The sequence below is a fragment of the Chenopodium quinoa genome, unplaced genomic scaffold (genome assembly GCF_001683475.1).
Source record: "Chenopodium quinoa cultivar QQ74 unplaced genomic scaffold, ASM168347v1, whole genome shotgun sequence".
NCBI classification, from domain to species: domain Eukaryota; kingdom Viridiplantae; phylum Streptophyta; class Magnoliopsida; order Caryophyllales; family Amaranthaceae; genus Chenopodium; species Chenopodium quinoa.
The window spans coordinates 1,087,910-1,101,622 of record NW_018743285.1 but is presented as its reverse complement, the minus strand read 5'-3'; the positions used below and the strand labels follow the sequence as shown (position 1 = coordinate 1,101,622).

Sequence of the window (13,713 nt, the reverse complement as noted above, 5' to 3'; positions counted from 1 at the left end):
TGGAACAACAATCACTTAAACACTCTTGACCCTTGTAACAAGCTAAGTAAGGAAAAGTAATACACACGCACACCGTGCACTTAACACTAAGTATTTTCACTAACAGAATTAAAGACACAATTTATAATCTAGACATAAACAAAATAAAATCAAGACTAAGTTCTTAATTTCATACTAATGTAAAGAACCGAATCATCGAGCCTAGGAACTGCTCCTTCGAGTTAATGACAGCCTCCGTAATGACTTCAACCATTTTAGTTTCGTCGTCTCAGCAAGAAAAGGGTGCTTCAAGAGAGCACTTGCCGAGGGCCTCTTAGACGCCTCAGCCAGACACTTTTCAATGAACTTCCTAACCATTCTATCTTGCACAAAGTACAGAGCATCCGGCTTAACACCCGACTTAATCTTTGCAAAAAGTTCATATTGTGATCTGCATTCGCTGTATACAGCTTCCTTAGTCATCATCTGTAGCACGCACATCCCAAACGAGTATATATCACTCTTCTCATTCTGTTCACCCTCCAAATCCTCTGCTGACAAGTACGCGAGTGTACCAGCAACATTATCAGTTTCGCCTTCATAAGGTACTGCGACACCAAAATCTGCCAGCTTAATCTTGCCCGAGACCCCATCAATTAAGATGTTGTCACCCTTAACATCGCGGTGTAAAATCATGGGAGTACGGTTGTGAAGATACTCTAACGCGCTTAGAATCTGCCTACACCAACCCTTGATTGCAGTAACATTACCAACAAGTTCATGTGACCTTCTGTAATTACTCAAACTCTTAGAAGGAGCAAGATCAGTAATCATGTTAATGAATCTACGATCATTACTGATCCAATAACAATAACACTTGATTATATTCTCGTGGTGTAACGTTCGCAACAATTGTGGTTCTCCACAACAATTTTCAATTCTTCCATTTTTCTTTAAGTCTGCATTTGTCACCATAATCTTGTTCCAAGCAACTAGTACACCATTAAATGTATCCAACGCCTCGTAAACTACCTTCGAGCTCCCTTTTCCTACGACTACATTGTACCTTATGAATTGCCTTGACGGACTTCTCTCCCTAGCTTTACGAGTATTGGATCGTGAACTCGAACCCACTTCAATAATGTCAGGATTCTTTCCCAGTGAAATCGGACCTTTTATTCGTGAACTCGAAGTCATTAGTAATAACGGCAACAAAGAATTGACGAACCCAAGAAAGATCTCTTACGATTAAATGTTGATGAAAGTAGTTTTGTTAAAACAGAACACTTGAAAAATTAAGAATTCTTGGAGCAGATGATTTAATAATGAAATGAAGGTATGATTTTGTAGGATAAACAGAAAAATTCTTGGAACAAATGATTTAATAATGAAGGATGATTTTGTAGGATAAACAGAGAATTCTTGGAACAAATGATTTATAACGGATTGCTATTTATAACAGTATTTTTTTTTTATCTTGTTACTTGCAAATGATTTATAATAGGTTTAGTTGGGGCAGTTATTAAATCGGTTATCAAGAAACAAATATATTCCTTCTTGATAATTTTTTATTTTATTTTTATTTTTATTTTTTATTTTTTATTTTTTTTTTTTTACAAATTTTGATTTATTTAATAATTCTTAGTCAATTTCTAAATTTCATGCTGGAAGAGTAACTGTAATATTATAGTTTCATTAGTCTTGCAAAGTGGGTATTCTATTTATGTGATTTTTTTTTTAATTTTTAATTTTATTATTATTGTTATATACAACAGATGGTGCTATAGCTGGAGCGGTTGCGGGTGGTGTGGTAGAGGCAGCCTTATATCTGATAGATACGATTAAAACTCATCGTCTGTTTGTTTCAATCTCTCTTAATTATGTATGTGTGAGTTTGCACACCTTATGAGTCTGTGCTTGGTCATACTAAGCTATGCACACCTGTTATAAGCAACTTTACGATTTTGAACTTGATTGATGACAACTTTCAGGGTCTTACAACACTTTCAACCGACAATTAATCAACATAAGGAAAGTAAAATCTAGGTAGACTACCTAAACTCAAGCAAACATATATACTGAACTAAGACTCAAAAGTATCTCTAAGTCACATTTAGTACACACTAACATAAATAAAAATAGTCTATTTTGGTAGTAAACTAGCAAATAGTGAAATTAATCTTAGAATTTGGCGCAGCAAAAGCATAATAATATGACAGCTTCCTGCTGCCTCTTCTTCGATTATCCTCAGACCTGCCACGGCGTGTCTGCTGTTGCTCTGCATCTTGGTTCTGTTGGCTTCTGTTCAAGGGAGTCCTTGTCTGATCTTGAGCATCATTTGGTTTCTCATGTGTACTTGGAGCAGCATCAAGAGTATCATCATCAGTCGATGTTTCCTTGGAAAATAAATCCTGCAGACACCAATCTTGCACAGCAATTGAACTCAAAATATATTGTTCTAAACATATCACTGCCATCTATAATAATCCTCAAAGTAATAGATAACGATACACCCTCTGACATTATCCCCTGTAACCTTGCCTCAAAAAAAAAAAAAAAAAAAAAAAAAAAAAAAAAAAAAAAAAACCCTGTAACCTGAATTTCCTTTTTCCACCGTCAAATTCCTCAGTACTTCTGTAGGAGGCAGTAGTTATCTAGCCACCTGATCTTCCATAATACGGCAGTAGTAATCTAGTATGAAATACGGCGACCAAAAATTGGTGTAGACAGATTCTAAGTGCGCTATATTCGTCATTCAGAATCTGTCAACACCAATTCTTAATCGCAGCATTATTATCTTCAGACTTGTGGTTTTTGAGATACTGCGCCAAATTTCCTGAAGGAAGGTACTCCGTAATCATGTGAATGGTTCTTGATAAGATTGAGATGCACAGAAATATAGATAATAGAGGTTGTAGTTGTTATATCATTCATACGGTGCATGGCACTGTTAATATATCCCTTGATTCACGGCTGCTATGATTACCAAACTCTATCAAACTTATTTTATCACCTCAACAATATTATCTAAATACTAGGAAACCAAATGATCTATCTTTTATACTAATATTATCGTATAAGTTCTTTCTTGTCGTCAACTCAAGATTCATAGCATTTAAAATCTTCATTAGATCGATCATCTTCTAACAATAAAAGCTTAAGAAATTCCTCTTTCTTTTCTTAATCGTTTGTAATATATTTAGGAGCATATTTGATTTGATTCCCTAGGATATATTTTTCCCATATTTATCTTGTTTCCTTAGCTCGTTACTCATGGCTTTAACTTCACAGGGAGGTAACAACAATGATGAAATCGAGATGGATTCTAGTGGGCGATACCAAAGGTAAGGAACCTGGTATATAAATTGCTTGGTGTAAAACATATATAACAAAGGAGTTAGAAAAGAACGAGGAATTTCTTAAGCTTTTATTGTTAGAAGATGATCGATCTTGTAAAGTTTTTAAATGCTATGAATCTTGGGTTGACGAAGAAGAAAGAGCCATTCACATGATTACTGAGAACCTTCGTTCAGGAAATTTGGTGCAGTATCTTAAAAAACACAAGTCTGAAGATAATAATGCTGCGGTTAAGAATTGGTGTTGACAGATTCTGAATGCTGAATATAGCGCACTTAGAATCTGTCTACACCAATTTTTGATCGCCGTATTCCTACAAGATTATCTACGTATTCAGGTTACTACTGCAGTATTATGCAAGATCAGGTGGCTAGATTACTACTGCCGCCTACAGAAGTGCTGAGGGAATTTGACAGTGGAGATAAGAAATTCATGTTACAGGGGATAATGTCAGAGGATGTATGGACTTCTATTACTTTGAGGATTATTATTGATGGCAATGATCTGGTTAGAATGATAAGTTTTGAGTTCTTGCTCGGAGTTGATACAATTCCTGATATCATGGAGAACAGTGAAGGAGAATTTGACTCGTCTGCTGAAGTAATCACGCTGATTTGTGAGAATATGGAACAACTCATAACAGAATTTTCGCTTGAACCTTATGACAGTAACAGACCTTCAATTGTTGCTGTGGAAGATTGGTGTCTGCAGGATTTATTTTCCAAGGAAACATCTAGTGATGAAACTCGTGATGATGCTCCAAGTACACATGAGAAACTAAATGATCAGACAAGGACTCCCTTGAAGAGCTGCCAACACAACCAAGATGCAGAGCAACATCAGACACAGCGTGGCAGGTCTGAAAATAATCGTAGAAGAGGCAACAGGAAGCTGCCATATTATGCTTTTACTGCGCCAAATTCTAAGATCAATTTCACTTGGAGAAGCATCTACCCTTCATCCCACGAAGCTGAATTAGAAGCTATCCTTTTATGCTTGAAATAGATAAAACATAGGTAATTAGCTTTGAAGCTCGTACTTCTAATGCTGTAGCGGACTTATTAGCTTAGGATGCAAGGTGCAATCTGGAGGCAGTGAATCAACTCTATATTTTTAACATGCCATCTCCTGTTTGTTTTAATACTTCTGGTTCTGTAAACAATAACTATGTTTTTGCTGGTGATGTCCTAGCTGATACTTCCTGTGCTATAGCTAACTTTTAATCTACTGCCACAACTAACAAGATAAATCTTTAAATCATATGTTCCAAGAACTCTCTTAGACTCTTAGTTATTCTACAAAATCATCCTTTCATTATTAAATTCGATACTAAGCCATACAAAATTAAGTACACAAATCAGACAAGGTGAAATATCTTAATGAATATAGAGCTCTTATTAAGAAAATATATATACCAATCATTATTTGCTCATAGATACAAAATTGGATGGCATCGCAAGGAAAATCACGCAGTAGAAAAGATCCATAACCCTGCTGCAACAGAAATAAAAATTTTAGGATTGAAAAGTATCGGTCAATATGACAGCATTCCTCAAAAAATCTACCATTAGAGAAAGAATGAAAAGAGCACGTAGCCTACTGACAAACTTGACAACTAAAAGATTTGATGTCTTTACTGCACAACAGAAGATCTCACTTACCGCCTAAAGTCCTCTGAATTAGGGGCTGTGGCAAATTGACCCGTATGCATCCTTTGTTTCACAACCTCTATTTATTGGTTCAGATGACAGCATATTTTAAACCACATACACTTGTAAACCACATTTCACAACTAATAATTAAGTACACTTCCTCTGTATGACTCCGATTGTGTAATTTGGGAATGAAGTACAACCCTGCAAGTATTATGATTATGTCACCAAAATTAGTCTGTTTTACACGATAGGTTCAAATTGCATCGTCAAGATATTTTTCAGTTGGTTTACCCCTTTTGCTTATTTATTATGCAACTTACAAGATGAGCCAGAGCACTCAAGTTCTGGGGAAGAGCCTATAAAAATATCACAGAAGCCCTGTAAGAATTTAATGAGTTTCACCTTCATATAACTTTCCATAGTCACTTTACGAGCAAAAGGAAACAGTGAAAGATATAAAAATGTATGTGCTTGTTCCTTGATAAAAAAGGCAACTACAGGTTGTTCTTTCGGCCTAAACCATTGCAAAACAATGGAATAAGCAATGTATGGAATGTTGTGAGACCCTTAAAGTTGTCATCAATCATGTTCAAAATCCTAAAATTGCTTATAAAATGTGTACATAGCTAATTATGGCCAAGCACAGACTCATAAGGCGTGCAAACTCACACATACATAACCAAGATAGACCGAAACAGAATGGATCAAATTTGCATACACTTGTATTAAAATTTATTTCAAGTTCAACCAAATATTCATCATCCGCCTCTTATGAAAAGACTGCACATATTTTACTTTTGACAGCTGTTTTTTTTTTTTTTTTTTTTGTTTTTTTATCCTATTTCAACTTTCTTTAGAAAAGTTGCTAATATTTCTTGGCAGAATGTTCAGCATCCATTATGTATAGCCAAACTGAATTTATGACCTTCAATCATGCCATAAGGTTCATGAAAAAAAATTAAACAACAATAACAGGATTATGTTCCCCATTATAAATAACATACATTATCAGTCTTAACTTAGTAGTAAGCACTCGTAAGTAACATTAACAATAATAGTAATAAAAATAAAATCAAGAAAGGATACTTTTGTTTCTTGATAACCGGCTTTATTACTGCCACAAACTAACAAGATAAATCTGTTTGGATTACAACTAACCCCATTATAAATATAATACTATTATAAATAGCTATAGCCGTTGTTGGGATCTTCTCCGCTGCTAGCTGTTCTTCTTACTAGGAGGGCCGATTGATTGACCGAGATAGGAATCAATGCCTAGTTCCGGGTTCGGACATGGATTCTAACTATACAGACTGTATAAGTTAAGGTTCAAGTCAAGGGATTGGATAATGAATCTAGCTTGTGCATCTTTTCGTTCATAGTGGGATATAGCTCGTCCCCTTTCTTTGGTCTATGACCTTTTGCTTCTGTTAATGAGATCATTGGCAAATCTATTATATAAGATTTCATTCAACGAGTCCCTCTAAACTTTTCTTTGGCAGCTGCTCCCGCTTCGTGGCTTGCAGGGTCTGAATTGAATGCTCGAATGTACTTGCTTTTCTTTGTTGAATCTTCTACGGTCTACCCTCTTTCTCGATATCCCAATTCTAGCGTTCCTTAGAAGAAGTAGAGATAGGGGGAATTTCTCTTTTTCTGTGAAAATGACAGAAGCCACTATAAAGGGAAGAAGCTAATCCTGCCCCTTTACCCGCAAAGCGCTACGCTCCTGCTTATGAAAAACGACTTTCCAAGCGAACTACTGAAGACAGACTACTCTACTGGGAGTGGGAATAAAGCTCCAGTCCTTAGCCCTGAACTCCTTCAATATCGCACCTACTACCAAAGAAGCTAAGCCTACTTTACGCACTTCCAGACAGAGCAGGCAATTAAGGCCAACTACACAAGCAAGAAGGCATCGCCTGCGGCTTCCAAGACAAGCAAAAGACGAAGAATTACTATACCTTACCTCCTGAACCGACAAGGGGTTTTCCTAAATTCATTTTTTAGAACGAGAAAGAAGAGGGTCCATTACTGCCTTACCTTGCTTTTCTTGAACTGTCTTAAAGGAAGGCTTCCACTCAGTGAGTCACTTTGTACATTTGCTAGATTTTTTCTGTCTTTCGGTTGTTTTACTTTCACGTAGGTGGGACAACATTAAGAAGAATAAATTCTTTACAAACATCAATATAAAGTATAGTAAGCCCCCTCTATCTTCTCGACTGTGATCTCTTGTTTGGCGTTGATGACAAATTCTAGGGAAAAAACCTCTGGCTTGAGTCTTGTTCTCGAAGTTGTAAGGGATTTAGCTACCTTAGATAGATGTCAGGATAAGGATTAACGGTGGATATTGAATCCGAGGAAGGAGGATAGACAAGTAAGGCACTACATGTTCACCGAGCCAAAGTGATACCATGAGACCTGCACCAAACTTTTCCTGCTCCGGTTTCATGGTAAGAAACTTACTCAAGCTACCAGCGAATACCATGGATATGCAGGTAGACGTCTTGTTCGATTACAACTGGTATAAGGGCTATTTATTGATTCTGTCATATGATAACCAAGGTAAATAGGAGTGAAAGCTTACATAAGTCTCTTCTTTACTGAGGCTACAATCCCAGTAGTCATGAAGCCAGTTCTGGCTTGCTCCACAAAAACTACACAAGCCTTGCTCGAACGAATCCAAGAATTTATCAGGAGATGATCCACTTATGGGATTAAGGCAAGGAAAGTCTAATTCACATTACTGGGCAATCTTCCCGTCAAAAAAGAAGACCAAACAATTTAATGCAAAGAGTTCTGACCAGGACTGTTGGAAAAATATGGCTTGTCGCCAAGGGGTTCACTCTGAAAGTGGACATCGACTACACCTTTCTTTTCTTTTTTGAATACTTCATAGTCCGTTCACTATTGAAACTTCAAAGACAAACTGCCAGAGCGCAATGACTTCACCTTCTTTTCATCGTAGGATGATGAGAGCGAGGTAAAATAACGTAGAAAGAGAGAAAGTATGTCTTCCCAACTATCGCAGTTAGGTTGCCAATTATTTGGTAAGGAGACCTGAGTGAGAGGCTTGCTCTCAGCTCTAGCGACTGGTGCTGGTCTTATAGTTTTCAATAAGCCTACAAGGTACTAACAATGATGATGCATCTACTTGTACAAGATAGAAGCATTAAGCGAAACGTTATTAGTGCCCTCGTGGCCGATTTGAGGACTGTAATGCCTCACGTCTAGAAAAGAGCATTCCGTGCGACTCGCTTCTAACTTAATTTAGGCGTTAGGGAGCAGACAAAGAAGGAATGTTGGTTCCTAGTGCTCATTGAGCCGGTACGGGGATTCCAATGTTGCGTATGATTTGTAGACTTTCTACATCTCATCCAATTGTCACAGGTTCTAACTTGCGTCACAGGTTAAGACCTGAGCGTTGGCAGTTATACTAACCACATTTGTAACCGCCTGTGATTAGCGCACTTGTTCTGCTTTGATGTCGTATTGTAGGACTCTTGCCTTCAAAGGTGGGGTGTGCGCCTTGGAGATGGAAATCTCTCCAAGACACCTTATCTACTTACCATATTGTCTGTCAATCGTTACAGTCATCAATATAGTTGGCAGTTTACAACTGCAACTGTGCTTGGTGTTTTGCCTATTCACTTATGGGTGGAATGCAATCGTACTGTACCAGGCCTTGAAGAGATACTTATAGCTCCTACTAGTGGAAAGGAAGCTAGTAGTGAAGTGATGAGTTATCATCTTTGGTTCTCGGTTTAGCCACGACTAGATTAGCCAGTCTCGTAAGTCAGCGCCCAACCAGGCACTCCCGCGAAAGCGGTCCGCAAGTGTGCAAAGCTGCCTATGATAACGTATTGTAAGTTAATTAGTTGAACTCTCTATTCTTTGGCATCATGTAGATTAGAGTGCGCACACAGGGTAAGCACTGCTGAGGTAAGATAATATCGTACCTCAATTTTCTATTAATCGATTTTCTCTATTTATGTTTATGAAGTGCGCTTCACGCTCTACTAGCATAGAGTCGTTGTCTAACATCCTTGGGAGAGAGTGATTCTCTCTTACCGCTTATTAGAACATAGGAGAAAAGCACTATGCTGGCGTCATGAGTGGTAAGACAATCATACACATTCTGATCTGAAAACTCCTTCTAAGCCCGGCCTTAAGAAAGAATCAAAGGTGAAATATCCTCTAACAAGTAAGTAATTTCATACCTCTCCTTTCTGGCTAGCTTTGGCTGGAGATCAATCAGATGTTATCACTAAGGTATGATGTTACTTTGCGCTTGCTATAAGTAAACTTAACTTCCAAAGATTACGTTTTCTACAAGTCACTAAGCTCTAGCCTACATCTAACGAGCCTTTAGTCGCGGTACGAAGTTAACGACAGGGAGAGGAAGGGAAGGACTGTAATAGTTGTCGAATGAGACTTTTGAGTACCTGTAAAAGAGAATCAAGGTTTGAAGATGCTTGGCCTGCGGGAGAGGAGCGGTAGGAAACACTCGCATATAGTAATTAAAGGAAAGGAATATGCAAGCCGTTAGTAGGGAGTTTGGGTCCTCTCGATCTCTTACATCTAACCTAGGCAAGTATCTTGGTGTTCCATTACTCCATGAACAAGTTATCGTAATTAGAAATATATTTTTGATAAAGTTTGGGATAGATTGAGTGGATGGAAAATCAACTAGCTTTCCTTGGCGAGCCGAAATGTCTGATTGAGTAAGGGTGATTCGGCCCTACCCACGTATACAAAGAAAACGGCTAAGCTGCCAACATTGACTTATGAAGAGATTGAATCTCACAATAGATCTTTTATCTAGGGGTCTACGAATGAGAAGAAGAAGCCCCATCTTGTTAAGTGGGAGCAGGTTTTCCAACTAAAAGTTAATGGGGGTTTAGGCATAGGGAGGTTGAGTCAGAATAATGAAGCTTTTCTTATGAAGCTCGAGTGGGGAATATTTACTCTTCCTAATGCACTATGGGTGAAGGTGTTACGTAGTAAATACATGAGAAAGAAGGTTGGTGTTCCTCAACCCGTAGCCAAAAGTAGTGATTCGCCTCTTTGGAAAGGAATTTTCAAGGTGTGGGATTATTAAATGCGCTGAAAGCGGTGACTCGACTGAAAGAATAGGGATGAAGTGGGTAATTGGCAATGGGCGGATTCTAAATTTATTAAAGGATTCATGGTGGATGGGAAAAACCCTTGATAAAGCTATAGCTGCAATTCCTTAAGAGGACTTGTCAAGGTGCATGGCTTATTTTGTTGATGAGAATGGGTGTTGGAAGTGGGATAAATTTCAGCATCTCTTACTAGTGTCATCATGTCTTAAAATAGCGGGCATTAAGCCGCCTTCTATCTTATTCTTCCGAAGGCTAGTTAATAAACCAAACCCTGTTAACAACGGATACGCAACATCTCATAGAATTTGGGATGAGCTGCCGCTCTCCATATTCATCACTTCGAGCTCGCACAATGTTGCGTAGCTTGCCCACAAGAAGAAGAGTAAGGGTATAAGATATTCTTTCCTAAACACCTAATATTCAAACAAAGGGCTTGTTCTCTTTTTGATGGCAACTAACAATTGTATAAGAGAAGCATGCGGTTAACATAGGAAGGATTAGGGCGGCGATCAATGCTATCCGATTGGAATGATCGAATCGATTCACTCTTGACTTGATCGAGATTGGGTTGGTGTTCAATGTACCCAGTACAAGATAAAAAATAATGCCGATTCTTGATACAAAATTTTTCGAGAAAAGGTCCCATCCTTCAATATCATGATTTGGTCAACTAGGCCAGATCATGAGTCAAAAAGAAAAACAATAAAAAAAGAAAATTCTACCTATAACAAAAACAATAAAATTGGATTAATTTTTTCGTAGGTTTTGTTTATCCTTATCTCGAATTGGACTACCTTTTTTATTTGGCCTACTCTTTGATTGTATGGGCACCCCCCTTTTGAAGATAGGGCTAGCTCTGGGGGGCCGAGTCCTCGCCTGTACTTTCATTTTTTGAGGCCTCCCCGGGGGGCTTGCCTTGGCCATAGCTTGTTTTGCAAAGGCCCTCATTACGGGGGAAGTCCACGAAATAGTAGGTCTTCGGATGATGCCCACTGTCGCCTAATTCCGAAGGTCAGGGCTAGGAAAATAGAAAAGCTGGGGCTGCTTCTCAAAAGAGAGGGATGAGCACTAATCCCAGAGAGGACGTCGGGCTTTCTTCTGTAAGGGGACGACAAGATTCAGTGAACGCTCCCGAAACCTCAACCTCATCCGGGTGGAGTGGATCCTCGATTGAAAAGTGGTTAAATCCGGGGGACACTTCCTCGGCCCCGGGCAATGGTCAACAACCGGAGGGTGCAGTGGATCAACCAGCCGAGGTCGTGGGGCCGGAAGCCCCTGATCCGATGTGGTTGAAAAACCACATTGTGAAGGTTTTCTTTCAAATCAAAGGAAGGAAACACCGAGAGGATGTGCTCCAAATATTTTTTTACAATCTTAGGCTGGAAACGGCTTCTCCGCAAAAGCTACAACAGATTGTTCAAATTCTAGACCATCACTTATCGTCGGAGGCCCTTCGGTCGAAGACTTCCCGGCTCGATATATAACTCTTGGTCTGCATTTCGGATTGGGAAAAGGGTCAGTGAGTTCTATATCGTTGTAGCCATAGAAGACTCGGCCCAAGAAATTCCCAAAACTCACATGCTTTCTGGATCATTGGTTAAGAACCAATCGGTGATTTCTGTTTTCCTGAATTGCGAAAGAATAAGTCTTTTTCATTTCTCAAGAGAGCGAAGCAGTCAAAGAATGAAAATACAAATGATTATTCGAGAATGGCTATTCTTCACAATTGCTCCTTGTGATGCAGCGGAACCATGGAAATTAGGATGTTAAGACGCATTAACACCTAAGATGCAAGGAATAATAGACTTACATTATGATACCTTTTTCTTCCTCATTCTTATTTTGGTTTTCGTATCATGGATCTTGGTTTGTGCTTTATGGCATTTCCACTATAAAAAAAATCCAATCTCGCAAAGGATTGTTCATGGAACTACTATCGAGATTATTCGGACCATATTTCCTAGTATCATTCTGATGTTCATTGCTATACCATCATTTGCTCTGTTATACTCAATGGACGAGGTAGTAGTAGATCTAGCCATTACTATCAAAGCTATTGGACACCAATGGTATCGGAGTGCACCTCTTCACGAAGGTGATTTAAGTGTAACAAAATGCCTTAAAGTGGAATATAGTTTGCAAAGCATTTGGCTTACTAGAAATCTCCCATTCCCATCATTGAAAGACTTTTCTAACTATAGCATGCCAGAAACGGGGAGTTGATTGAGGTAGTTAAACCTATACCCTGAAATGCTCTCAGCATAGGAGTTTATGGTTCCATTCTTGTTGTTGCTGGAGGTACAAATCCCTGTTCTCGGTGTCAAAGAGATATCCGAGAGATAGATGTTTACCCTGCAATGTCCAATAGTTGCGCTGAAGTAGTTAATCTAGCGGCACTAGTGCAATGGCATACAACATTAATTTGGACCTAACGGCCGGCCCATTAACCTTTCGGAATGGAGGATCTGATCCCCGCTGGCAACAACCACGGTAGTAGTTGCGGAATACTGGGCCGGGAGCAGACAATAACCTTATTGCCTGCTCCTCTTTCAATTCTTCGCTTCGGGGACGGAGGTCCCACGGTAGGTAACAGCAGGCACAAGCAACTTAACCAAAGGGGACAAGCGCTTCTACTCTTCCACCTCACTGAGGAGCAGCTCATAGCGAGAAGCAAGGGATGTCGTGAATGGTGGGAGGTCATAGAGAATTTACCTATTCGATCATAGAGTGATCCTATGATCGATAAGGATATTTACTATCTTTTTTTTTCTATAGTTAAAAAAAGAAGGATGACTCAAATTCTCAGCTAGAGTTGGGGATGGGACTTGCTGGCATAATGCACGCTGGAACTTGGGAATTCGAGGTCTCATGAACGACTACTAAAAACCAACTTTGTTTTTGTTTTGTTCATGATATCCGGTCAGGCCTATGGATGGATCCTTTTAGATCTACAAGATTTAAGCCCCGGCCGTTCACATAAGCATAGAAAAATCTATACTCGAGCGTTCAACTGGGCCCCTGACAGGATAGGTGAGGAATCACTCTGGATCAGATTTCTTAGAGCCTACAACTTTGCCGAGCCAACTAGCATCCTTTTCCACTACGCATTTATAGAACAAAGAAAACGACTATAAGATAGAATTCGCTTTTCGTGGTGAACAGGTCGTCCCATACCTTCTGCCTGTCCTATTTGTGTGGAACTAGGCCTTTTTTGGCTACAGCCTTCCCCTCGAATACATAGGGTAGGTAGGCCTGGGTAAGAAGGGGTCCCCTGTTGCTAATAAACTTTTCCCGGCCTTACTTTAAAAAAAGTAAGTAAGTCGACTTTCGTCACCATTCTTAAGTGAATTGGCAGTACCTTACTCTAAAGAGTAAGTCAATTTCATTGCCTTCGCCACCGATTCCTCTTACTCATAAAGGGTCTTACGATCAGAAGAACTACCTAAAACTAAAGAAAAATAGTGTTCTTTCTAAGAGTAGGCGTGGAGAGATTTTTGTGGGGAAACTTGCAAGTACAGTTTGGGGGGAGGCGGACGTCGACCCAACCTTATGACTATTCAGACTATAATAGTTTCGATGAACAGTCACTCACTTTTGAC

General features: G+C 39.1%; 1 protein-coding gene across 1 annotated transcript; it reads right to left on the bottom strand.

Moving 5' to 3' along the window:
• Positions 1-201: 201 nt before the first annotated feature.
• On the bottom strand, positions 202-1,176 carry LOC110735595 (probable serine/threonine-protein kinase WNK9). Its single transcript, XM_021915785.1, has one exon. It carries the CDS (start codon positions 1,174-1,176, stop codon positions 202-204), a length of 975 nt encoding a protein of 324 aa, XP_021771477.1.
• Positions 1,177-13,713: the final 12,537 nt, after the last annotated feature.

Bases quoted from the DNA above. Each gene is read 5' to 3' on its own strand.
- LOC110735595 (XM_021915785.1), bottom strand. From the start codon at position 1,176: ATGACTTCGAGTTCACGAATAAAAGGTCCGATTTCACTGGGAAAGAAT.